The 25010-nt window shown below is 39.7% G+C and overlaps 3 protein-coding genes across 3 annotated transcripts in view; 1 reads left to right on the top strand and 2 right to left on the bottom strand.

Annotated features, from left to right (window-relative positions):
• Nucleotides 1–1611: 1611 nt before the first annotated feature.
• Nucleotides 1612–4010, bottom strand: dnph1 (2'-deoxynucleoside 5'-phosphate N-hydrolase 1). The gene is made up of 4 exons (XM_036573404.1): nt 3759–4010; nt 3253–3324; nt 2205–2315; nt 1612–1966 (listed from the first exon to the last, which is right to left on the bottom strand). The coding sequence occupies exons 1-4, from the start codon at nt 3892–3894 to the stop codon at nt 1839–1841; spliced, it is 447 nt and encodes a 148-aa protein (XP_036429297.1). The 5' UTR covers nt 3895–4010; the 3' UTR covers nt 1612–1838.
• Nucleotides 4011–6035: 2025 nt separating this feature from the next.
• Nucleotides 6036–9515, top strand: mea1 (male-enhanced antigen 1). The gene is made up of 4 exons (XM_036573769.1): nt 6036–6201; nt 7905–8217; nt 9113–9221; nt 9310–9515. Exons 2-4 carry the CDS (start codon nt 7933–7935, stop codon nt 9471–9473), a joined length of 558 nt encoding a protein of 185 aa, XP_036429662.1. The 5' UTR covers nt 6036–6201; nt 7905–7932; the 3' UTR covers nt 9474–9515.
• A 489-nt stretch (nt 9516–10004) lies between these two features.
• The window catches only part of ppp2r5d (protein phosphatase 2, regulatory subunit B', delta), a 36383-nt gene continuing 21377 nt past the window's right edge, over nt 10005–25010 (bottom strand). Inside the window, exons 5-17 of the mRNA XM_036573768.1 lie at nt 22451–22561; nt 20546–20638; nt 20010–20140; nt 19696–19755; nt 19461–19569; nt 19054–19107; nt 18215–18385; nt 17412–17539; nt 17118–17219; nt 16804–16876; nt 16286–16333; nt 13746–13859; nt 10005–12608 (exon numbers count right to left, since the gene is read on the bottom strand). Of these exons, the coding sequence (XP_036429661.1) occupies nt 12471–12608; nt 13746–13859; nt 16286–16333; nt 16804–16876; nt 17118–17219; nt 17412–17539; nt 18215–18385; nt 19054–19107; nt 19461–19569; nt 19696–19755; nt 20010–20140; nt 20546–20638; nt 22451–22561 (1332 nt within the window). The 3' untranslated portion in view covers nt 10005–12470. The remainder of the gene's footprint in view (nt 12609–13745; nt 13860–16285; nt 16334–16803; nt 16877–17117; nt 17220–17411; nt 17540–18214; nt 18386–19053; nt 19108–19460; nt 19570–19695; nt 19756–20009; nt 20141–20545; nt 20639–22450; nt 22562–25010) is intronic.

Raw genomic sequence — 25010 nt, 5'->3', positions numbered from 1 at the left:
TGCTGCCTAATCACCAGTGAGGAGGTTTCTCCCAGCGGCAGATGGCCTGCAAAGGGCCATGGAGAATTCATACAATCAGTCCGGCACACGTGGGCCAACATTCATTCAAAGAAATTGCAACAGTACCAATTCTGGCTTAGAGCATTTAAACAGGGGAGGAAGAAGTCACATTATGGAAATGAGAAAAAAAAAGCCAAATAAACAGAAACTGTGCATTAAAGTGTGCAGATGTGTGTTCTCTGTAGAGAACTTATTTTCACTTAGAAAATCAACAGAACGTCATTTGGGGTGTCCAAACTTTTGTACATGACTGTGTGTTTGAAGAGAATTCAGATCTACAATTTATTCTGATTTCCTTTTGTATGGAAGTTATTTAACTGGTTCATTCAATACTGAAAGATAATTATTTCTATTGTAATTTTTTCCCGAGCATATCTTCGATATCTAGCACTTAAAGAACATTGACCAATAGCGTTTCTTTAACAGAGGATATAATTAATCTTATTTAACTGAAATTACTGAAGTGTCATACATGAAATATTGAACAAAAAATAATGCTGCAACTATTTTTAAATGTAACACTACATTGTATCAAAATATGAATTGAATAATGAAAAAATACTTTTAAGTGTTGTAAATTTGATCTTTTTTGCCAAATCGTCCACCCTAATATAAATTATTTCCAGATGGGTTGCAGTCATTTATTTAGAACTGTAAACCCATTCAGCCCCACTTTAATTTTCCTGTCTAAAAATTCATTTCATATCTCTGTTGTTTAAATAAACTGTGGGGTATTTTCTTACAAACAATAATTTCTAACATTTTATCACCAGTTATCAAGAGTACTTTTGCTTGCTTATTTCATTTCATATTTAAATCAAATTTATTTTTTTATTATTTTAACTTTACTATTTATGGACATCGTTTATCCGTCAGCCAGTTAATCTAATGTAAACACGGTCTAAAAGGACACTGCAAAATATCCATTCCAATTCCACAACAATGGTTTACATTTGAGTAAGCATTTATAAATCTGTTACTCCTGCCAGTCACTGGTCAGAGAGGAGAAATATGAAACAAGTGTCCAAGAAGGATTACTGGACAACACTGCTTTGCCCAGATACGGTGCCTTCTTTCATAGTTCGCTTTCGTCCATTATTACTAATAGTGCTCAATAATGCCTCCCATTAAATTTTGTTGACATAATACATCTGTAGGGCTGCCGCGATAACAGTATTAAATATGAATTTTTATCAAACTCAAATTCTCGAAGAATCAACAATGATTCGAAATTTGACATTAGATAATCATTTGCCTGATTATAACTCATATTTCCAATCTTCCTACTGGAATTTCTTACAGTAAGAAACAGAGCCTGATGGACACACTCATTTGTATGCATTTTTTTTAACCATGTAATGTTTTACATAGAACTTTGGAATATATATAGATATCTATATAGCCTTTAAAAGGCTCTGATTGGTTCATTATTGTTTTTTAAAGTCTATTTTTATTATTCAGGCTGTGTAAAAAAAAAACCTCATGCTTATTCCATTAATTGTCAGAATTATCAGTACGTTGCTTATGTAATCAATACTGACAGCACTTGACTACTGTTATATAACAAACAGCAAAACTTTAATAGAAAAGACAGAAACACAACATTTACATTGTTATACTTCTTTTTCTCCTAATTAATACATGTCTTAATTACTTTCAGCATTTTAAAAATCCATCATGTGGCAAAGTAATCTAATCAGAAAAGTGGGTTAGCTGAGTGCCTCTTGAACTTTGTCCTTAGAGCTGGATAATGTATAACAGTAATGGTGATTTCAGTGTTATTTTTTGGTGAGTTCACCGAAGTATTTCTCCAGGATACCTTCGACCTCCTCTTCTGTGTAATCCAGCACCTTAAAAAGAGAGCTTTCTGACCCGCAGTCAGCCCCTCGTATCATGGCAGACAGCACTAGAGGGAATCATGAACAATATTAAGTGGACCAGAATAGTATATGTATAAAAAGCAAAAGTGTTCAAGATTTTGCCAGGGATTTAAATAAATCTTTATCTACAACACCATAAATGTAGAGCAGAGAGAGCTGCATATCAGGGAGAAATAGGCTGAAGTGTGTAGTACGTGTAGAGCTGCAGGAGGGCAAATACAGCATTTTGACTCATATTAAATAAGACACATGGATTAGAACTACCTCTGCCAGATGAGGGTCGGAACAGACACAGAATCCTCTTGTTCATGGCTACGGCTCGACCTAGTTCATAACCTACCCCCAAAGACGGCTGCGTCACCTCAGCCACTATGACTGGACAAGGAAACAAACAAAGAGAAGATGAGGGTAAGAATCTTCCTCAGAGTGGTCAGTTAAAGCTTTCTTGCTGATCACATGAAACACTTACTGCAGTGATTTTATCATGATCGATACACTATTTGTCCAAAAGTATCTAGACACTTCAGCTACTTTAAGGTGGACCCATTACTGACAAAGGTGTTCAACTGAGTACACACAGCTTGTACAATCTAGCACTGACCAACAGAACTGGGTGTACTGGAACACGTGCACACAAACCTATGTTCACCATGCCCGATGCCAAGTGTCAGCCAGAGGGGTACAAAGCCCTCCAGTGGAAGTGGAACTGTGTTCTCTGTATTGATGGAGCTCCATCCAGTACCTCTGGGATGAATTTGAATGATCCAGAACTGATCATCCAACATCAGTAGCTGACCTCATTAACGCTCTTGTAGCTGCAATCAAATCCTCACAGCAATGTTTTAACAATCTTCCCAGAAGAGTAGATACTGTTACCGCAGCAAAGGGGCACAAACCCCTTATTAACACCCATCATTTCAGAAGAAACGTCGGATGAGCAGGTGTCTACAAACTTGTGGGTGTACAGTGTATTACAGTGGTCCCAAGCAATCACACACATTTCTTTCAGGCTGGCTGAGGTGTGAGTAAAGGCACAGGACAGCGGTCACCAACCCCCTCTCCCCCCACCCTTCCGGAGATCTACTTTCCTGCTGAGTTTCCTGCTGACTCCTTACCGAACATTAACGCATCTGATCCAGCCAAGCAAAGACGTCTGAAGTAGTTCATTCGCTGGAGCAGGTGTGGCAGACTGTGGTTGGAACTAAACTCTGCTGGATCTCCAGGACCAGGGTTGGTGACCACTGGCACGGGCTAACATATTTTCTGCATTGCTCATCAGTAACTATCACGTTCTCCTATTACAAAATCTCACCATCAGACGAGGTCAGCCACTCCATATCTCGGTCATGGATAGCCTTGTCTCCGTCCAGCGTAGCATCCTCACCTAAATCAGGAATACATCGTCTTGAGCAATATAGGCCATAGCAGTGCCTTTTTCAGTCTCAGCAGGGTTTATTATTTTGTTATTTTATTTTCCTTCTTTCTTTATTAAAGGGGAGTTCCACCATATTTACCCAAAATTTCTCAATAATTCAGTCCTTGAGATGTAAACAGTTATTCAGAGCAGTTTGATGTAAAATGGTTCATTGTAGAGAAACTAACTGACTCTGGCTTCTTTACAGTGGGGGCGACAGGAACTACAACACAAATATAGCCATTTTATGCGTGCATGAGTCAGTAAGTTTCTCTAGAGCAGAGCATTTCACATCAAAACACACCGAATGACTTTGTTAACATGTTAACAATTTAACTATCCAGAAATTTTGAAAATTCGGTGGAGTTCCTCTTTCCGGAGCGCTTTCCTAACTGTACTGCTACCTTTCTCAGAGAGCTCAGCGTGGCTCACGTGCTCCGTCAGAACTTTCCCGTAAGTCTGTAATTTCTTCACAATTCTCTGATAAACCTCCACATCCTGCCTCCCTCCGCGGATACTGCCACAGAAGTAGATGTGCATTGTTTCGGGGGTTTAGGATAAAAAGACCACCTAACTTAATGTCGTCTGTTTCCTAAAAAGACTCTACTTCTGCTCTGAGATGCCCGCCACCTCCCTCTGGGCACGAGCGCCACCTGGCGCCACAAGCAGCAGTCAAACCAGAGAGTGTGTAGAGAGGAGAGCGGACACCAGAGCCGGATTATGAGGAGCCCGGTCCCTTCCTATCCCCCCCGTTATATCAAAACAGGACTGCTAAACAGCAGAGGGCGCCCGCGAGGGAGTCCTCAAGGATTGGGAGTGAATGGAGCTCAACGGCTAAAAACGAAAAGTTAAAATAGTTTCTAATCACTGAACCAGAACTTTCCTTTAATTTTAGAAAGTAGAAGGATGTATTTCACTAAAAAAACAAAGAAATCTCACCTATATTTTTTCCTTTTTCTGCAGCAAACGGGTTTTGTGCAGCAGGAGGCGGGCATTACTGCTAGTGAGTGCTGACTGATTGGCGAGCAAAGCAGCTCATTGGCTGTTCGCGCTCACTGACGTCATGAATGTACATGAGGCCCCGTTTTAAACTCCTATAACTCGAGTTTAAAAGCTCTTAAAAATATAACAGCGGTGTTAAAATGTTTTATGCTGTTCTGTGTTCAGGAAATGATTGTATTCGTTTACATTAAAACTGTTTAAGCATTTATGAACTATGATTGTGCTCAAATGCTCCATATCAACCCATTCATTGTGGACTCGCTCGGGAGCGCCCTCTAGCGTTTGAGAAACCCCTGAAGACATTGCGGAGTGGGAATTGTCCTCTACAAGTTCTCTGCTGACACTCTGTAATGTCTTACACGTTCGCTGGACGCTAGAGGGGGTCAAAAGTGAATGGGTCAATATGGAGCATTTCAGCAAAACGCTGTTATATTTTTGAGTGCTTTTGAACAGTTATAGGGCTTTATATGGTGTCTCGTGCATTAATGACACCTGTGAGTGCGAACCGCTTCACTCAGCCAATGAGCTGCTCCGCTCACCAACCAATCAGCACACAGTAGCCGTAATGCTAGCATCCCACTGCCAAAAACCTCTTTGCTGTAGAATAAAAAGAAACATACAGGCAGGTTTATCTTTGCCTTTTTAGTGAAATGAATCCTTCTACTTTCTAAAATCAAAGGAAGCTCATGGACAAGTGGGTAGAAACTATTGTAACTTTTCATTTATAGCCGTTTAGCTTCATTCCCACAAGCCATTACTCTCTCAAACTCAACTCCATCCTCTGAAACTACCGTCACAGACCAGTGTTTATTCTAGCATCTTACTTACCTGCCTTATTACCCCACTTATCTTGACTGTCGCCTCACTGATCCCTTTCTTTGCCACTGTACACCCTTTAACTGCTGCTGCACTCAGCACTTTAACTTCAGACCCATACTTTGCAAAATGTAAAGGTTACAGATATGACTGTGTGTGTGTGTGTGTGTGTGTGTGTGTGTGTGTGTGTGTGTGAGTGAGTGATGGTAGGAATGCATGTTTTATTTTATCTTTATTATTATTTTTTTTTGTATTTTATCTTATTGTATTGTATTTTATTTTATATTTATTTCATTCACTACATGTAAATGTTTGATACTGTGCACTGTGAGCTCCTGTGACCATAACCAAATCCCTTTATGTGTCAGCATACCTGGCCAATAAAGCTTAACGCTGGTTCTGATTCTGATTCACCCCCATTCATTGTGGACTCACTCGCGGGCGCCCTCTGGCGTTTCGCTGTCAAGTTTTTGACATAACAGGATAAATATGTGGCCAGACTCCACTTAAACCAGCTCTGGTCAAACAACAACAATAACACGTTTGAGGCAATAATTTTAGCTATGTAATATTTTGAAGCAGCGTATTTATCTTTGTTTGTTTGTTGTTTGAAGCTGAATCTCAAATGTATCCTGACGTAGTGCACTAGGTGGATCTTAAAAATAATGCCTCCTGCATCCAAAACTGTATGCCATGTCTAACAGTGAGCCATTTGGGGTTTATCCACGCGTACACAAGTCTCTGCTGGACATACAGCGCACTATTTGTCGAATAAAGCAAAGTTCCCTAACTTAGTTAGCTAGGGCACTACGTAGGGAGTAGGGAGTGGAGAGCCAATTGGGATTCAGCCCAGTGAATGTCGACGCTGAACCTGACGCAGTTCCGCTTCCCTGAGGAAGCAAATAGTGCGTATCGACGTACAGTGAGCTTCGTTTTTCTGTAAACTGATCAAATAAAAACTGTCTGAGAGAGAAAACGAGGGGAGAAAGTGAGAGATTGCTGTGTCTGTTGAGGGCGACGGCAGCGCAGGTATGAACTGGTATCGTGTAGCCTGTTACAGCTGTGGCAGTGTTGTTTTGATGCGAGCTGCCAGTCTGTTCGGTCTTTTAAACAGGTCATGTTTTTCTAAACAGGCGGAGCTGAATTGAGCTTCTTATTCGAATTTTCTCGTTCCACCTTAAACGAACTGCTGCACCATTTAAGGTGGAACGGGAAAATTCGGACAAGAAGCTGGAGTATAGGAAGCTGACTTTAGCCTCGTTTTAGACAGGGCTTTGGGCTTAAATGATCAGGCTAAGGCTGCGTCCCAAACCCCATATTACCATTAGCTGTTGAGCACGCTCGTGGCTCTTATCCAGATAATTTAAACCCAAAGTCAGGCATGTCCCGCAGGAGGACAGGCAGGTTAATGGAAAACTCTTATTTATCTATAGACAATCCTCACTAGCGTTCGGCGATGCAATACAAAGTAATACAAAGCCTAATTTCTTGATACCGGTACTCAAACCGGTGTTGCATCCGATTCAGTTGCCCCTCAGATTCACCTCCCCCGATAAATCATAGTCAGGCGCGCGCATTCACGCAGCTAAAAGGGCCCAAAGTCTTATGCTTCAAATTAAAAATCCAGTCGGCGTCAAAGCGCAGATTTACACCCTTTCTGACCCTTTTCGCTTCCCGTAGTGGCAGTGTTGGTGGGCGCTGAGTTGCAACTCCTGAGGACTTGATTCGTGAAGGGGAACTGAATCGGATGCAACACCGGTTAGGGATGCACGATGATATCGGATTCGAATCGTTATCGGTGGATTTTTACTTAGAAAATATCGGTATCGGGACATACGTTGACAGATATTCCTCACCGATTTTTGATGACATACTTTTTGTACTCTGGAAGTGCAGACCGTTCAGGAGGTGCTCTCATTGGATGTATTCTGTTAAAAATGTAATGAAAAATATAGAAATGATATAAATGAAAATTATGTTTTGTCAGAATGATATATAGGCTATTGATCATTTGTTTTTTATTGTATTCATGCCTAATTGTTTTGGATAGATGTAGAGAATTTTGTTTTCGCTACAAGTGTAAAAGTTAAATGTAGTGCAAAATATTTATTACTCTGTGTATAATGTGAATCAAAATCTACGTTTTTGTTAATCTAATATATTATGGCAAATATTATGTACATAAATGCAGATTGAATGAGAACCTAAAAATTGTCCTTTTCAAATTGGAATTCAATGATTACTTAAATACTTACTTTTCCTGTATATGTCACATTTCTCCATAGTGCTAATGCAGGTAGATGTGGTGCCTTTTTCTGCCTAAATCGTTACGTATTGGCATTGTTAGAAAAAATATCGGTACATTTCTAACACTGTAACCTGTTAACAGTGTAAAAAGTGGACTTCTTTGGGATTTGTACAGTGAAATGTTGACCTCAAAAATAATATTTGAAAGCTATGGCCACATATACTGATCGTTTGGTGGAGTGAAATATCTTAAGGTGAATTAAAGAACATTCACTCTGTCTCATGTGGCTGTCTGTACTGTTGTATGTGTGCATTAGAAGCAGAGAGGGCTAAAAAAATAGTTCCTATTGGGCAAACTGATTGTCTAGAAAGCATTTAGTATTAACATTTCCATTTGAGGATCAGTGAGTAAAAAGAAATGGCAGGAACTGAAGTTCTGATACTCAAGTATCAGAGAAAAACCTCCTGTTTTATTTCATGTGCAGGACTGCAGGCTAGACTTGGAGCCCGTTGATGGAAGTGGGGAGGGCTCGAGACATGGGTCCAGAAAGAGTGTTACCGAGCTCCGAGGAGGATCTGGTGCAGGACCGAACCTCAGACACGGCCGTGGCAGAGGAGTGGAGTGGTGAGGATATGGAGGAGGAGGACGGAGGAGCCGGGGACGACGATGAAGACAGTGGGGGATATTATTACCAGCCACTGAACCAGGATCCTGACAGCCTGGGCAGCTCGCACATGGAGCAAGCTGACGAAGGAACACATGCAGAGCAGCTACAGGAGGTCCAGGAGAGAATAGAAGTAGGTTTTATTTTTTCGCATGGTAGGAAATTTTTAGCTGGGAATTTCACCAGTTTTCAAGTTCTGTGTAGTTAATTCAGAGATGTAAACAAAGTTGTCCAAATGGTTTGAAATGGTCCACTGCAGAGAAAGTCGTTGACTTTACAGCAGCGGTGAATATGAACCAGTTGTCATGATGTCTTAAATGCAAATAATATACCGTAAATAAAAAAAAAATGTTTTAGACCAAAACTTTTAGTGCACATCTATTCTATCAGGCCTCATTCACCAACAGTTCTTAAGGAGAAATTTCTTCTTAAAACCCACTTACGTAGTTTCCATTTAGATTCTGACATTCACCAATGTTTTCTTATTTGGGATTTGATCTTTGGGATTTGGTAAGAACAGAATCTACACACAAACAGTTCTGCAGTTTAAGAACACGTCATGATCCTGACGCAGACTTTTTCTTAGGACATTTCTCAAGAACAAATTTAAGAAAAAACTTAGGAAGATATTGATGAATGAGGCCCATTGTCTCAGGCATCAGGCAGTGTACTGATAACCATAGCTTTAGAGGCATTAAATGCTTTGGATGTCTGGTTCCTTTAACTGCCGCTGTGAACTTTGTTCATCTTTGTGAATAATACAAAAAAATGTGAACAATCAGGGGATCAAAGGTCATTAATTCTGATCCTGTTCCAGTCCAGCAGTTTGGTGATTTCGCTGCTGTACCTCACCAACTAAACTTGCTAATTAATTGCAAAATCACTGAGCTTTCAGGGCTGTAACTGATGACCCTTGATTTAAGGCTGTATGTTTTTGTGATTGGTCCATAAAACATCAGAAGGTCAGTAAATTGCAATAGTTGTGAGGTTTTGCATGTAGATTATTGACATCAGTGGCTGTTCTTCAGGCCATGGGTTTGTTCCTGCCTCAGCCACCACCTCCAGACAGCGATGAGGAAGAGGACCCCGAGGGAGCTGCTGCACGACGGAGCCATGCGTCTATTCCTATGGATCCAGGTAAGTAGGAGATATTCTGACGATCCCAGAAGACTCAGTTGTTGTCTTTGATCGTTCATGTGTTTTTTTTTCCATGTTTGGTTCACAGACCATGTGGAGCTTGTAAAGAGAACCATGGCAGCGGTGAACTTGCCGACACTTGGTATCCCTGCCTGGGCGCAGGAGATCTCCGATGACCAGTGGAAGGACATGGTCCAAAAGACACTTCAGTCCCGGCAGAGCTCTGCAAGTCTCATACTGGAACGCAAGTGAAACCAGCCAAGGCCTTCTTCATCTCCACCACCCTGTAACTCACATTCATACAACTTTAAAAGAACCTGCAACAAAGCTGACCAAGAACTTATGAAAATGTTTCTCCCTTGTTGTTGTTAGAAGATAAATGTCCTACAGACCAAATGTCACAGTGTAAATTCAGCTCTCTATAATCTTAACATGTTGCTGCATGAATGTCACTTAAGTCTTTAAGGATTACACAAGGTGACCAGTCAATGGAGACTGTAATAACTCTCCACTTACAAGAAGTTGTATTAATATTAACATCAGTGTATTTAACTTCTGTGTACTACGCCATCTAGTCACTCATTTCAATACGGTAGGCTTTTTGTATTGAATTCAGATTCTCTCCCATTAACAAATCACTGTTCAAGTTATCAATTTCACTATCACTTAAGTGACACATCCTGTCGCATCCTGTTGATTAGTTGATATTTTGCTGCTTTGTAACCTGTTTGCAGTACATATGTGTGTAGATTTTTGTGCAGCACCCCACACATTCAGAAACACTTTTACTTTATTTTTGTTCTGTACATACATGAACATCTGTACAAAATATGACTTTCATACTATGTAATGCTCTACCTAATTAAAGTACAACATATGTACATATATGACCTGGAAAGCAGCGTAAGATTAGTGTCAGACTTGGGAAAGGGGGCTGGGAAAGGGGGAGAGGGAGGGTGATGTGGAGAGACCCATACTTTCATAATTTCCCTCTACAGTGTTTGTGTAGCTGCCAGACAACAAACATGTGCCCAATCCACAAAGCAAGCTAGATCATCAGTTTGGACCCAGGAGCGATGCTGTTTTAAGTCAATGTTGAAAAAAAGCTTCCAACAAGACCAGTAAAACACCACTGTTGAGGTGACAACTCAAGTTATTCTGGCTTCACCTGTGTTGGAACTGTGCACAGCTTTTCCAAACAAGTCAGTGTTAAGTGTGTGAACACTGACAAAAGGCTGCACCACTTGTGTTAAGCTGACCGCGTAGCTAAGTGTGGACAAGGCAAGTGTTGCACTGTCTGGCTGCTTACCTAAGGAGTGAATATTCTTTTGGAATGATCTGAGTGAGTGATGATTCACTCTACAATGGGGAGGGGGGCAACAGAAGCAACAAAAAACAAAAGATTTCTGTGAGAGGTAGAGGAAAAATCATAAAGAATGTGACAAGCAAGGGTGCAACCCTAAGCAATATACAATACAATATACAATACACAAATATTTGCGACAGTAACTGCAGGCTGTCTTCGTTTCCCCATATAATCAGCCTGGGAAGTTAAGCAAGCATCTCTTTTTCTTCTTTATAGTTCTAGTATAAGGATTGTATAGCGCTTGACCATACACCTCTCAAGTGCATGTTTTATTTTTTATTTTTTTCTCTTTAACTTCTTTCTAAAAATATTGCTTAGGCGCTTAAAAAATGCATAATCTATTAAAGTAATGGCAAGCAAGGTTTTGTAGATGAGAGGGCAGAGGTGAGTGAAGAGATTCCCTACACTAACCCCTCCCATTCCACATGAAAGAATTGAAATATGGGAATTTCTTTTTAACAAGACAAAAAACACGGGAACAAAGTAAGACAGATCAGAAAAGTTATTTAAAGGAGGGGGGGGTCTTACGATTTCTTGGGAAGCAGTTAGAAATGTATTATCGGATTACAAATATGCAGCCATACGCCACAGAACCATGAAGAAGAGCTGGTAGCTGTAGGGCATGTTTTGTTAGGGACAGGACAAACAACATTATTCTTTAGCAGAATGATCATGACACATGGAATGATCTGCTGGTGTTGGTTTAAGAGGTTTATCATTTTGATAAAACAACTTGCAGTACTGTGATCTCAGTTTGTAAACAGATCACCACTAAGGCAGGAAACGGATTAAACCTCCCATCCTGCGATGAGATTTATGTCTGAATGTGACTATGGGTTTAAATAAAATCATAGCAGCCTCCCATTAAGGGGACTCTGAAGCTCTCAGACAGCAAGGCTTGTAGAATCAGACTCTTATATTGCCACTAAAGCGTATGGATCTGGACTAGCTCACACCTGCCTAACTGTAGGTTTACGTCCGTCCTTCATCTGCCGGCAGGACTTCTGATGTGCAAGAGGGAAGCATGATGCTTTGTCTTGAGGAACTTTTGATGCAACCGTGTTTGAGTTGTAAACTTATCTAATATGACACCAAGTATTATGCAGAGCCTGGCTCCTTGTTTCTGTAGGAAAACAAAGGCTCCAATTACTTCTCTAGATATCACAAAAACTTCAGTGTAATGCTCGTGGCACATTTTGAAAAATTGCTTACATTCATATGCTCCACATAGTCCCACAAGAGCAAGGCAACATGATCCATAAAACACACACAGACACACACAGGAGTCCCTAAACCTGGCTCATGCAAAAACACAAATGCATGGTCATTGTTGCCACTGAGTTCCTTGTTATCTTTTGGATAATGCAGTCCATTTTGTCAAGTTTGGACCCTTCAAACCAGACATGACTGAGTGAACATTGATCAACAGAGGCAAGGCAGGAAAAGGCCATCCTGAAAAAAGCAACACAGTTTGAAAAGAGGAACAGAAAAGTGAGGTCTAACGATTAAATCTGGACAAGGAAATTGAGTGAAACAAAAAGAAAAGGAAACAAACACGCTCTGAGTGGAAACATTCAAAATTATTAGAACAACTCATGTATCCTTTTGCGTGATCACTATGCGTGGCTTTTGATGAATACTAGAAATGAGTGCTTTTCTGTGATTGCGTTTGTGTATGTGAGTAATGGAGGGCATGGAAGCTCTCCACCGTTCTCTGTGCTGGCCAGGATTCTGCAGAAAGGGCTCTCCAGAGGAGGTGAGGAAGGAAAGAGGCAGAGGCAAAGAGAGGAACAGAGAGGAGTTTACAGCAGGCGACATTTCTGGACAAAGACGAGAGGGACAGATTAGGCGTGGTGCAGGTGAAGGGTGGCGGTGTTCCCCGGTCAGAGAGCTTCCTGATTAGACGTCAGGTACTCCTCCGCCCGCTTGTGGGCCTCCAGGGCCTTTATAGTGTACACATCCTGCGGCAGCTCCGACTTCCGTCGCATCAGCACCTTGTCCTTCTTTATCTCCTTCATTCCCTGAAAAGCACCAAGCAGATGTTAGTATATCACTAAAAACATCACTAAAAAAACTGTCAAACTTAAATGCATAATTAAAAAACAAAACAGATAAAATGCATTGAAAAAGTAACTGAACAGTGTCTTGGCACTCCACCAATTCTAGAAATGACAAAACCAAGGATTTGCTAATGTAGCCTATATTTATTAAGACCGCTAATCTTTTGCTAATTTCACTTTGAATTTTTAATTTTTAATCATTTGAACAATGTTACCAACAATCACCAAAATATTCACTCTGTGAACTGCAACACAGAATGCCTCCTATTAGAACTGAACTGAAACGTTAACCCCCTTTGGCCAGGGCCAAATTTTTTTAGTCCCAGGAGGTACTGAAAAATAAGCCTGTATGCAAGTATATAATAGTATGTAACAGGCCTGGGATTTTAAAGGGTTCACAGAGGTCCAGATAATGTCGATGCATTCATGACATCTGTAGAGAAAACCACAGAAACAGAATCTATTTCTATTACCCATATATTTAACACTGTCTGCTATGGTGTTCCTGGGGCCTGACGAAAGTATTTTTGCTATGTGGCCAAACAGCTAGAAGTAGTTATATACTACAATGACACCACTCTCAGCACCAAATTTTGTACAATTATGAACATTTAAAGGGTCTGCTAGACCAGTGGTTCCCAACTCTGGTCCTGGAATCCCCCCTGCCCTCCACATTTTAGTTTTTTCCCCTGATCAAAACACACCAGATCCAGCTAATCAGATCAATAACAAGCTCTTCATGACTTAAAGTAGATGTGGTGGCAGCAGGGAAAACACTAAAATGTGCAGAACAGGGGACACTCCAGGACCAGGGTGAGGAATCACTGGTCTAGCAGACCCTTTAATTGTACTAATTAATCTACCGCTAGGCTTCAAAATGCTTTCATTTTTTGATGAGTCAACATCTCTATACAGTAACGCTATGACTCAGAATTTATTTTTGTATCTGGAGTTGGTGGTGACTGGGTGGACAGAATCTATATGACAATCAGGTTCAGATTCAATACCTGGGCTCTGAGTCAGATAGGGTCAGACTCCAGTTCTTGGGCAACGTTTTGTTTTGGATCAATATTTCAGGCTTGATAAAAGCTCTTATACCTGTGAGGCCTCAGTTTCCACAGTCTTCTTCAGCAGTTGGATGTCTTCAGCAGTGGGGGTCTCTGTCTCCATAGAGTATTGGGGCATCCCTGGGCTCTCATTATACATCATATACTGTTTGTACATAAATACACACACACACTTAGTTTTTAAAATCACATCTCCCCCTTTCTCTCTTTCTAGGCTCTCAGTGTGTGTGTGTGTGTGTGTGTGTGTGTGTGTGTGTGTGTGTGTGTGTATGTATACACATATATACATATATATACATATATATATATATATATATATATATATATATATATATATATATAAACACACACGCACAGAGTGCCTTATTAGATACACCTACCTTGTATCTAAATTTATTGCCCATTTTATCAGCTCCACTTACCATTTAGAAGTATTCTGTTCTACAATTACAGACTGTAAAATGTTATTCCACTTTTACCCTGTTCTTCAGTGGTCAGGACCCCCACAGGACCACCACAGAGCAGGTATTATTTGGGTGGTGGATCATTCTTAGCACTGCACGTGGTGGTGGCGTGTTGGTGTATGTTAAGCTGGTACGAGTGGAAAAGACACAGCAGTGCTGCTGGAGTTTTAAACACGGTGTCCACTCACTGCCCACTAAACAGTAGCTCATCTGTTGCTACACAGTTTGTGTTGGTACCCCTGTAGTCCTTCATAAGGGTCACAGGACGCTATTGGCTGAATATTATTGGTTGGTGGACTATTCTCAGTCCAGCAGTGGCACTGTTTAACTCCAGCAGCCCTGCTGTGTCCGATTCACTCATACCTGCACAACACACACTAACACATCTCAGCGTCACTGCAGTACTGAGAATGATCTACCACCCAAATAATACCTGCTCTGTGGATGTCCTGTGGGGGTCTTGCTCACTGATGACTGGGGTAAAGGTGGGATAACAAATCATGCAGAGGAACAGCTGGACCACAATCTGTAATTGTAGATCTGTAAGTGAATCTGATTAAATTTTCAACGAGTCTAGATACAAGGTATTTATTTATTAAATTTAGTATTTATTTACATCATTTTATTTTACCTAATAAAGTGACCACTGAGTGTGTATAGTGTGAGAGAGAGACATAGAGAAAGATAGGTAGACAGACATATTAAATAGATATAGAAAGAAAGACAGTTATATATACACACACAATAAATGCACTTGCAGCTTTCCTTGAGAGTAGGTGACTGCACAGAATGTTAAACAACAGCCTATGGAGTAACATGTTGCAAGAACAATGGATCTTTATCTCTACTTTTGTTGTCATAGTAGAGAAAACATTTCACAAAACATTGCAGAGGCGACATTTACAAATGAGAATGTAGAGGACTTGACGAGGTCTACATTAAAAGTAGGCTACTCGAGCCTGTTGCTTCAGCGCTGGATGGGCAAGTGGAATTAAAGAAAGTGAATGTTGTATGTGAAAGAGACAGAATATGTTAAATTATCTATACATACAATAATAGCTTGTGGTGTTGGTGAACAAACATGGTTCTGTGTGGTGATATTGTTGATCAGTTTGATTAGATTTGATGCTTTTGTACATTAAACGTTAACGTTGATGATATTACTGCTCAAACAAAGTAATTAATCACTGTCACGTCAGTTATCTTACATAAGAGCACTAACTACAATCTGGTCGTTTACAACACTGGAAAAGGTACAACACCAAAACAATGTTACATGGGAAAATGTAAAAATGTAACGTTAAATCACATAACTTGACCAAAAGACACAGTCACGCAGGTAAGAAAAGCTTGTAGACCTTGGCTGCACCTCAAACTCTGATATCTTCTTAATTCTTTGCTCCTTCGTCCTCGGCACGTGACCCAGTAATCAGTAGAAATCTAAAATCTTTAAGGACGTATCGATTTTACAAAAGCACTCAGAAGTATCAAAAATAGAGGAAGCTTTCAGAGCGAGAAAACAAACGTGCATCCTATGGAGAAGACTATTATTGTCACAGCACGTAACATAAGTTAGTGGTAAAGTTTCTCCACCTCCACCTATGTGTTTGCATTAGATAAGTCAAATGAATGTTCAGTTGAAAGGAGGGTCCTGTAAAATGTTTAGAAAGTTACTAAAACTGTTCATGCATTTGAATTTCGCTAAAGCATGCTCATGTGAAAAGTCGGTTGATAGTAGGATATAACAGATCCTTTGAACTCAGTAACAGCTGATTTGGTGAACATGTTTGGCGTCGATTCCTCTATCCTCACGTCTTATCCTTGCATCTTTGCGGAGAAGCCAAGACCCAAGGAAAGGATGCAAGGAAATGAAAATGAGCATGTGCAATTAAAGACCTGAGATCCACTCCCTCTCTGAAAATGAAAAATGCTCCACCAAACTAACAACGTCTTTTATGGAAGGTAAAAACCTGAGTCATCCACATTCTCATTTGTAAATGCTGCCACTGCTGTAATGTTTTCCATATTATGATTACTTCCGCTTTGTCGGACCTGGAATTGTGGAAAGAGTCTTTTCATTACACTGAATTTTACAGGAGAGACTGACCTCATCTTGAGGCAGACCTGGCCGGATACTAGGATGGACCTTTGTACTCTGAAAAAAAAACCAAACAAAAAGATTTTATGTTATTCAATTACTTAAGACACTCACATGGAGACACACATTCCCTTCGTAACACCATAATTAATTCTCGACTCTTATGTGTGCCCTCAGAGTAAACGCAAAACTCTGGAGAGACGCCCTGTGATAATTAGTCTTAATCTGGAACACCAAATTTTGAGCATTAATTAAAGTATGACAAGCTTAAAAATACCCAAGGCATCCCTCACACCAGTGCACAGGGTAAATTTTGTGGGGTTTTAAGTGTTTACTGAAAATCAACAAGACAGTACTGACGTTGAAGGTTCAACACAATAAATGCACTAGTCAGTAAGACAAACACTTCAACATAAAAGTCAGAAATGGCTTCATTGGTTCAGTAACACATGTAAACAGTATTCCCCATCTTTCCTAAATACACTGTCTGATCCTGTCTGAATGCCAGTGTGAGGTTGTAAGTGTACCTGAGGATTCTGCTTCGCAAGCTCTTCAATTTTGTGCCAGATCTCTTCCCGCTCCTTCAGTTTGTACTTCTCTCTGGGGAGGAGAAATCAGAACAGTTTATGCTGTGTCAGAAGTGGGGATTTGTAACAGAACTGCATCTTTATATGCTGCTAAAGCTTTTAGGGAACAAATGCTACATCAACAAAAAGGAGAAAATCGGGTAAGTTGCTTACAATGTCTGTGAGGCACCTATATTTTGATTTCTCTCTGTCTACGCTCTCATTCTGTCTCATCTCGGTCTCCATCTCTCTTATTCATTTTATAGCTGACTTACTTTTGCTTCTCAGCTTTGTACTGCTGAGTGCAATCGTCAAACAGCTTCTGGTTCATCTCCATAAAGAGCTTCAGAGCATTGTAAATAAGCCCATGGATCGTCCTACAGGAAGAAAGAGAAACAGTCTAAGAAAAGCTCTTGCATTATTTGAAAACTCATTCACCAAAGTCTAAGTATCTGCATTTAAGAGTTTTATGTTTGTCTGGCTACTTTTGGCTTGCACACATCATGAGATGATCGCTCCTGTGTTCATGAGTGTAACTGACTTCACTGTAGTTGATATGGGTGGCTTACTTGTTCCAATGACTCTTGGAATTCTTATAAAGAGCAGGAAACATGATGGGCAGGATCTTGGCAGCATTGTCACTAATTAGGCTCATGATATACTCGTTGTTCCAGTAATACAGTGCCCTCTCAGCAACCTGGAGCAAAAATTGTAATTTCAGTTCATAACTGGTTAAAGGGGAATTCTGCTGATTTTTCTGTTTTTCAGCATAATTTAATAGCTAAGATGTAAACAGTGATTCAGAGTGGTTTGATGGGAAACGCTCTGTTCTAGATAATCTTGCCAAGTCAGAACTGTTCACAGTGGTGGTGATAGGGACCAGATGTCCACAGATTTTAATGTCTCGAAAAGCTACTATTTGAAAGTAGTAGTTACTATATGAAATAGTTAGGCATATGCTGCCTGATGCCAGAGATATTCTCTTATGATAGCGCTGAGATAAGATTTCTGTCTAAAACATATTTTTAAAATCCATATGTGGCAGAGAGGTACATGCAGGGCGTTTTGAGGCAAAGTAGTTCCCAAAGACAATGTATTTTTCCAGATTTGCCACTGTTTTACCATTTACAACATTACATATAGATTCACAACATTACATAGGTTAATTGGTGGTTTGGATAATAAATAAAATAAAATGTCTATATTTGTGGTGTAGATATCTCGATCTCTGGTTCCTATTACCACGATTGAAAATAAATTGTTTAGTTTCTCTACAATTAACCATTTTACATCAAACCGCTTTAAATAACATTGCTTAACATCTTAACAACAGAATTATACAGAGATTGTGAACAACTGATGGAATTCCTACCTGAAAGTGTGGACTTGATACACACTTGGCCAGTTGTCTAAACAGAGGCTCCATAACTTTGACAAATTCTGAAGGCTCAATGACATCCAGGATCTCCTCCAACTCATTCAGGAACATGACCTCTTTAGGACTGTGGGTCTTTGGCCAGAACTTCAAGAGACCCATTATAACCTGGAACACAGAAAGCAAGGCAAGAAGGGGTTAAAGCTGGGTGTAGGGATGTAAATAATTAACCGATGAACGGCTATCCTAAAAAACAACTGTTCTACCAATAATGCAGGTTAAAAAACTCATGTTCAAATAATTTCCAATAAACCACTATTCATATTTGAGTAGGTGGGCTTACCATTAAAAGTTAAATATCGTTTCTGAACGTTTGGAACGTTCAGTAACTCATCGTTACATATTGCAGTCATTTAATTTCAACTTTTTAGTTCATGGTCATATAATCATGATTATTTTACAGTTGTAAGCCCCTCGGTTTGAACAGAAACCAAGTTCTTATGTAGAGTATATTTAATACGATTTCAAGTCATTTACTTCACACACACGCTTATGTCTGGCTCCACCTACCAGTACTATGTTTCACTGTCCATACGAGAAACACTTTTTAATACAGAATAGAGAATTCAGTTGATGTGTGCTCATATGTGTGGGTAACTGCGTGTGGCCCAGCCAATCAGAATTCAGAACCTTTGTAATCCATTTTATAATTGATATTTTGATGGGCTGCATCCTTGATTTTAGGCTTGAATGAGACTTAAAAACAAAAAAGTCAATAATCATGATTAAGCATGAATTTTCAAAATGACTAGAGCTGTAAAAGCTGTAACACTTACTGGTTCAGTGAGGCTGCTGTCTTTTTCCAAAAACTGCACAACACAGTATGCCAGCTGCAGGAAAAGGAAATAATACATCATATTTCAGCAGAGCTAAAACCACATGTAACAGAAATGCTGTTGCTAATGCTATTGGATCAAACTTCCACTGTACAAGTGAACTGCAAGACCATTTCTGGGGAACAGCAGTTTTTGTCTGATACAACACCTCTAACTCAACAAAATAAACTGGGTTAAATGTGTTACAGCAAAAACAAAGAATTTACAGTGCACAGTATCTACCATACTGGGATTAGGAAGCAAGCCATTATATAGTGCCCATTCATTTTGCACTAGGCCAGAAGAGGATTTACACAGGATTTATGTCAAATATAGGCTTAAAGAGGGAACATTTGTAGACGTAATACCTGAGGGTGATAGACACTGAGAGACTTGACTTTGTGTAAAGGCAGCAGCACCCGGATCAAGAACATTTTGTGCTCCTCTTTCAGTGGCAGGGCAAAGCCATTAATTATACTAGGAGACGAACAGGATACAAAGATCTGGTCACGTGACATTCCAGTCCAAGTCCATTCAATTCAACACAGATAAGAGAGAGAGCTTCTCTATAGTCAGGTTGTCAGTGTCAGTGGGTGCACTCACCTTCCTAAGATTTCTAAGAGCTCTGCAATGCCATTATGATGCTCCGTTTCATATATAAACCTGCAATGAGAGACCAAGGATAAGTGGAATAATGAAATTGCAGTTACTTTAAAACATTGCCAATATTGCAAAACACGTTCTATATTTGCCCTTAATGTTAATTTGGTCTAATATCTTGCACTCACTATGAGAGCAATTTAAAGGTATTCAAAATTATTTGAATAAGGAAAATTTCCATTCCCATAGAAAAACACCCCAATATATTAATCCTTTCATCATACATGTGTACACATATAAATGTGGAGAGACCTCACCTATAGAATATGTTGTTGATCTGTCGACGGATGTAAGCTCTAAGCCCCAGGAACTTGCCATAGATCCTGTGCAGGATGGTTTTCAAGAAGTCCCGCTCTCTGGGGTCTTCACTGTCAAACAGCTCCAGGAGCTACAAAAGAGAAGTCATTTGTTTCTTTTTCATAAATTATGTTCAAAATAAATATGCTAACAACTACAATTTATATTCCTACAATGCACATAAGTAATTTGAAGCGAAATAACAGTCACAATGCAAACTGAACTTGTGAAATTCATCTGTTTTAAACATTTTGCGATTTTATTTCTCAGGCAAAAACTAAAGGTTCAGTGCAAATCAGTTTTCAGTTGTCTTACGTAATGGAACCCAACAACACAGATCTGACTATTGTACATCAACCCAAAGTCATTTATAATACATCTGTAAACAGTAACCTGAAGCCCCAGCACTCTGAAATACTTCAGACATCACATTTTAGCAAACAATCCATTAGTGAGAAAATGCTGTGTCCTAGCAATATATGGAAAACATACTTACAGACAAAACAAATTTTTGGTCGATGTATTTTTTGGCAATATTAGGCTGGAAGTCAGGTGACTCCAAGAACCGTAAGAAGAATTCATACACCAGCTAAACAGGGAAAGAGTCAGTAGAGAACAAAATCAGGAAGAGATTAATTAAAATATAAGATGATCTGCAGTAAATAATTATATTTCAGTAATCAACTAATCTGTTGATTATATTTTCAAAGAGTCAAATAATCCAAATCCTGCCTAGAAGAACACACAATGCTTGTGGTGGAGTCTGGATAGCAGCCTATGGACTGAACCAGCTTTTCTTACTTAATTTGTAAATATGAACATCTGTGATCTCGCTTCATTCACCGTCAATAAGGGAGGGTGATACGGCAAAAAAATAAAATTGTTGTGAAAAAGACTCACAATACACAACACGCATCACAGCATTCAGTTTTTAATATTTATATAAAATAAATGATTAAGATAATAGCATTAAAATGCCATCCAATAAGTTACTTTTTGCTATGTAGTTATAAATCACTTCTCCCCAGTATTTACAGGTTCTCTATAACTGTCTGTTTTTAATGCAAGCAGTTGTTCAGTGACAATGCCCATGACACACACAGAAAAGTGTACTGTGATTAAACTCATTATGATTACGAAAACAATTATCCACACCTATCTGACTGTTGACATCCGTCATACTGTCCAATTCTTTGCTTGCTTTAATGACAGGAAAAGAGAGGCTCCTCTGCTGAAACAGGGACCTCATACTGGGTGGTGGAGTTTCTATGTGAATTTCAATGGCCTACAAATCCACTCAGCAGCTGCCCCCAGGGCCAATGCTTTGTCACTCTATTAAGAATATTCCTACATCCTGAGTGCTGCTGAAAGTGGATGTCTATGCAGCAGATACGTGATCAGCTCTCAAGATCCTCTGGGTTCTACAGAGTAAATGTGGTGCTTCCACCTGCAGCAAAGAGTCACTGTGAATGGATACTCCTTGTACCTGCACTCAGGTAGAGATCTTACACTAATAAAATCACACAGTGACTAAATATATGGTACAAACAGATATACGAATGCCCTGCTCATGAAGAAATGTCTGCATTATAAGGATTTTACTGCATGATTTTATTAGTATGAGATCTCAAACTACATGCAGGGGCGCAAGCAATATCCACCCTGCACCACACTGTTTTGAGGTATATCTAAACCTCAGAGAACCACAGTTACGTTTGTCACATGTATTTTCATTGACCATTGGATTGTATAGACCATTTTGATTGGAAAGATAGTACTGCACTACTATACAGAAAGATAATTAAACAGTCTTGGTTTCCTGAAAGAAAAACAAAAAAAGAAAAAAAACAAAAAAAACAAAACAAAACAAACAATCCTGTTAAACAGAACAAATGCTGGCACCAAGCCTTTAAATGTAGCCCCATTCGATTTTAAAATCCGTCAGCCCTGTAAATGAGGTAGCTGCTTGTGATTCATATATGAAGGAGGATTGGAACCTAGGCCTACTGATTATTAAATGGGATTTATATGGCTGCAGAAAGCTTTGCAGAGAATACTTTGTTTGGTGACCACAGACGTTGTCTTAGCTATACTTGTCCTTGGCAGGTGTTACGCCTGCAAAATTACTGGCTAACTGCTAGTCACAAGGTGGCCACATGGCTTCGCGTGACATCTGAAAAGTCTCCCCAGCCACTGTAGGGAACAAAGGCGTTTTCCCAGCCTGCTTTGAGTGTTTATCTCTTTATCTCTTCTGTGTGTCTCACAAAAGCTAGCAGATTATAGAAGCTAATTATAGAAATGACAGCTCTTAGGGCTATGTGCTTTGAGATTTTCCTTTCATACTATGTCCTGCGGAATGTCGGCGGACTTGCACTGTGGTGGTACAGAGGGTCACACTGACCTGCAGGTGGGGCCAAGCTGCCTCCAGTGTAGGCTCATCTTCCTCAGGGTCAAACTCTGCCCCCGTAGGATTGGAAGAAGGAGGCAGAGTCCTGAACAGATTCACTGAAAACTACAAGTAAAAAACACACACAAACACAAAATATAAGATAAAGATTTACAGCACACACACACACACACACATTGTAAAACTACTTATTTTGGAGATAAGTGTGTTTCTGCTTGCAAATGTAATTAAAATATGCAACTAAACATATAGAGTAAAAAGTAACAAGAAAGTCTTATTTTTAAAGAGGCTTTGATGTGCTGCGAGCTTGTTTGAAGAACAAAGATTAGTTTTAGATGTCTACCGGACACCCCCAACCACTGCACAGATTCCTTAAATTCCATTGCCAGCATACCTGATTTAACATAATGAAGCACTGCTTAGCTAATCCAGATACTGGGATGATAAGTACAAATAATTTTGGGCTTCCTCAAAGAAAGGTTTGGAAAGGGCTAAACAAACACCTTATCATGTATACAAATTACTACTTATTGTATTAATGTTATTTATATTCTTTAGAATATTAGTGTTTTTCTGAGAAAATAAATATTTATATAGCTACATAAACAGTTTTTTATTGTAAAAAACTCCTTTCATTTATTAAATTTCCATTCAAAAATGGTCATTAGGGTACAAGCTATTTAATTTCCAGCATCAGGAAAGAACCAGAAAACTTATTTAACAGAAACGTTTTTCAAAGAAATCTGCAAAGGAGACTGCAAAAGCCATACATCCTTTCAGACCCAAAGCGATGTCCTGTCACAGTGGAAGAATGGACAGAAACACCTGTGGATTTTTCAGATGTGAAGCAAGAGTGGAGCTTGATTTAGTTTTAAGTACTGTTTATCTGAAGGGGTGCAATTAAAAAATATAAATATAGTACACAAACGTGCTGACAAAATGTATTGTGGTGTAGCATCACTGCACTTTCAGTTCAGTTTAGGTTCATTCATACAAGGACTTTTATGTTGAAGAGCCTGAATATGGGTGCAGAGGTGGATTTTCCAGAGTAGAGCAGGGGGCTGTGTTTTTAGCTGTTTGTGCTGGAGAGGCTGGGTTTCTTCGCTGTTTTCAGCAAATTAAAAATTAAGCTATAGACTGCAACCTTAAGTTATCCAAGTTTCTCCCGAGAACCCTGAATGTTACAGTATTTTGCGGTTCGCCTTTGACAGGCACACTGCAAAACAGATAGGCCTATTGATTAAAATGTCTACCCAACCTACCCAACGACTTAATATCCGAACAGTCAAATACACAGGCCCAACCATATAATTTCTGTTAAATATATGCTGCTTGCTTTTTCCGGACACTGAAAAATTAACTGACCATTTTGACTGGAAACGGAATAAACGAAAGGGTGGTCTCTGACATTTGCACAGTGCTGTATTGACAATACATACATGCACAAATAAATGTACGTATGAACAGAATATCAATATATGCCTTTACTATTAAGTTTTGGCTGACATTCACTGTGGGACTGAGGGAAAAAATGGTTTTGATCGAGAATTAGTAGGAATTAGTGGGCTCTACCGTCTCTGGCTAAATGGCTTAAATTGGTGCATGCTCAGGCACTGAGCCAGAGAGAGAGGAGGAACCAGACAATCTCCACTGCTACCTCTGCCATCTCTGCCAGATGGCAAAAAATGACCACAAAGACTGACTGACCATAAATGATTAGTATTGTCCAGAGAAAATTCAAAGAGAGGGGTAAATGGATGAAAATGCAAAAGTGCAATACTGTAAGCTGATAGTTTTCTATGTATATAAAACTATCAATCACAGTAGGTCTGTGCTGTGAATTATAAATGCCTGAAAGGAAGCACAGGTGTCTGATGGCTAATTACCCAAAACTCCCTAGTGATCATGTAGGAGGCGAGAGAGACGCTCCTATTTGTCAATGGAGCGCAGAGCTCAACACAGCCCCGAGAGGGGCAATAATGCCTGGCTTAGAGGCTTTTGCTGAGATTGGCAGGCACTGGCTTTGCCACCAGAAACAAATTCTAAGGTCCAGAAACAGCTCATGGCTTGACTAGAAATCCAATGCTTCTCTCTGCACCTCCAGAACCAGTCAGGAAAAAGTCATTACTGTCAAAAGACAGTATGTGCCACGCTGTGAAGCTCTCAGACATTTCTGCTAGTAAAGGGTCTCTCAGGCTTTTAGCCACAATACTGCTGTGGTGCAGGCTCAAGACATGAGGTGCAAGACAGGATTTAAGTGTGTAAAACACACATGATCAATAAATAAATATGTCTGGTGACCAATCAGTGCTCATCTGTACTATTAATAACATTTTAAAATTCTCCCTTAAAAGTGTCATGTAGGGGATGAGTCATAAAACGTACTCCCTGGGGAAGAGACAATAGCTCTGTGTGTTATAGCACTTCTGAAGGACAACAGTATTGCTAAAAGGATTAATGTTGCCATGGAGATAGAATTTCAGGGGGACACTTCTATCTAATCTGGTGTTATTGCAAAAGGGTCATTCTATGTCAAATAAATGGGAAAACCTCA

The sequence above is a fragment of the Colossoma macropomum genome, unplaced genomic scaffold (assembly GCF_904425465.1).
Source record: "Colossoma macropomum unplaced genomic scaffold, Colossoma_macropomum, whole genome shotgun sequence".
NCBI classification, from domain to species: Eukaryota; Metazoa; Chordata; class Actinopteri; order Characiformes; family Serrasalmidae; genus Colossoma; species Colossoma macropomum.
This window is presented reverse-complemented; position numbering and strand designations above follow the sequence as displayed.

Excerpts from the sequence above, each read along its gene's own strand:
- dnph1 (XM_036573404.1), bottom strand. The coding sequence starts at position 3,894 with ATGCACATCTACTTCTGTGGCAGTATCCGCGGAGGGAGGCAGGATGTG. Across the intron at positions 3,325-3,758 it reads CGCTGAGCTCTCTGAGAAAG|GTGAGGATGCTACGCTGGAC; the intron begins GTAGCAGTACAG and ends TTCCTGATTTAG. Across the intron at positions 1,967-2,204 it reads CCGACCCTCATCTGGCAGAG|TGCTGTCTGCCATGATACGA; the intron begins GTAGTTCTAATC and ends GATTCCCTCTAG.
- mea1 (XM_036573769.1), top strand. The coding sequence starts at position 7,933 with ATGGAAGTGGGGAGGGCTCGAGACATGGGTCCAGAAAGAGTGTTACCG. Across the intron at positions 8,218-9,112 it reads AGGTCCAGGAGAGAATAGAA|GCCATGGGTTTGTTCCTGCC; the intron begins GTAGGTTTTATT and ends GCTGTTCTTCAG. Across the intron at positions 9,222-9,309 it reads GTCTATTCCTATGGATCCAG|ACCATGTGGAGCTTGTAAAG; the intron begins GTAAGTAGGAGA and ends TTTGGTTCACAG.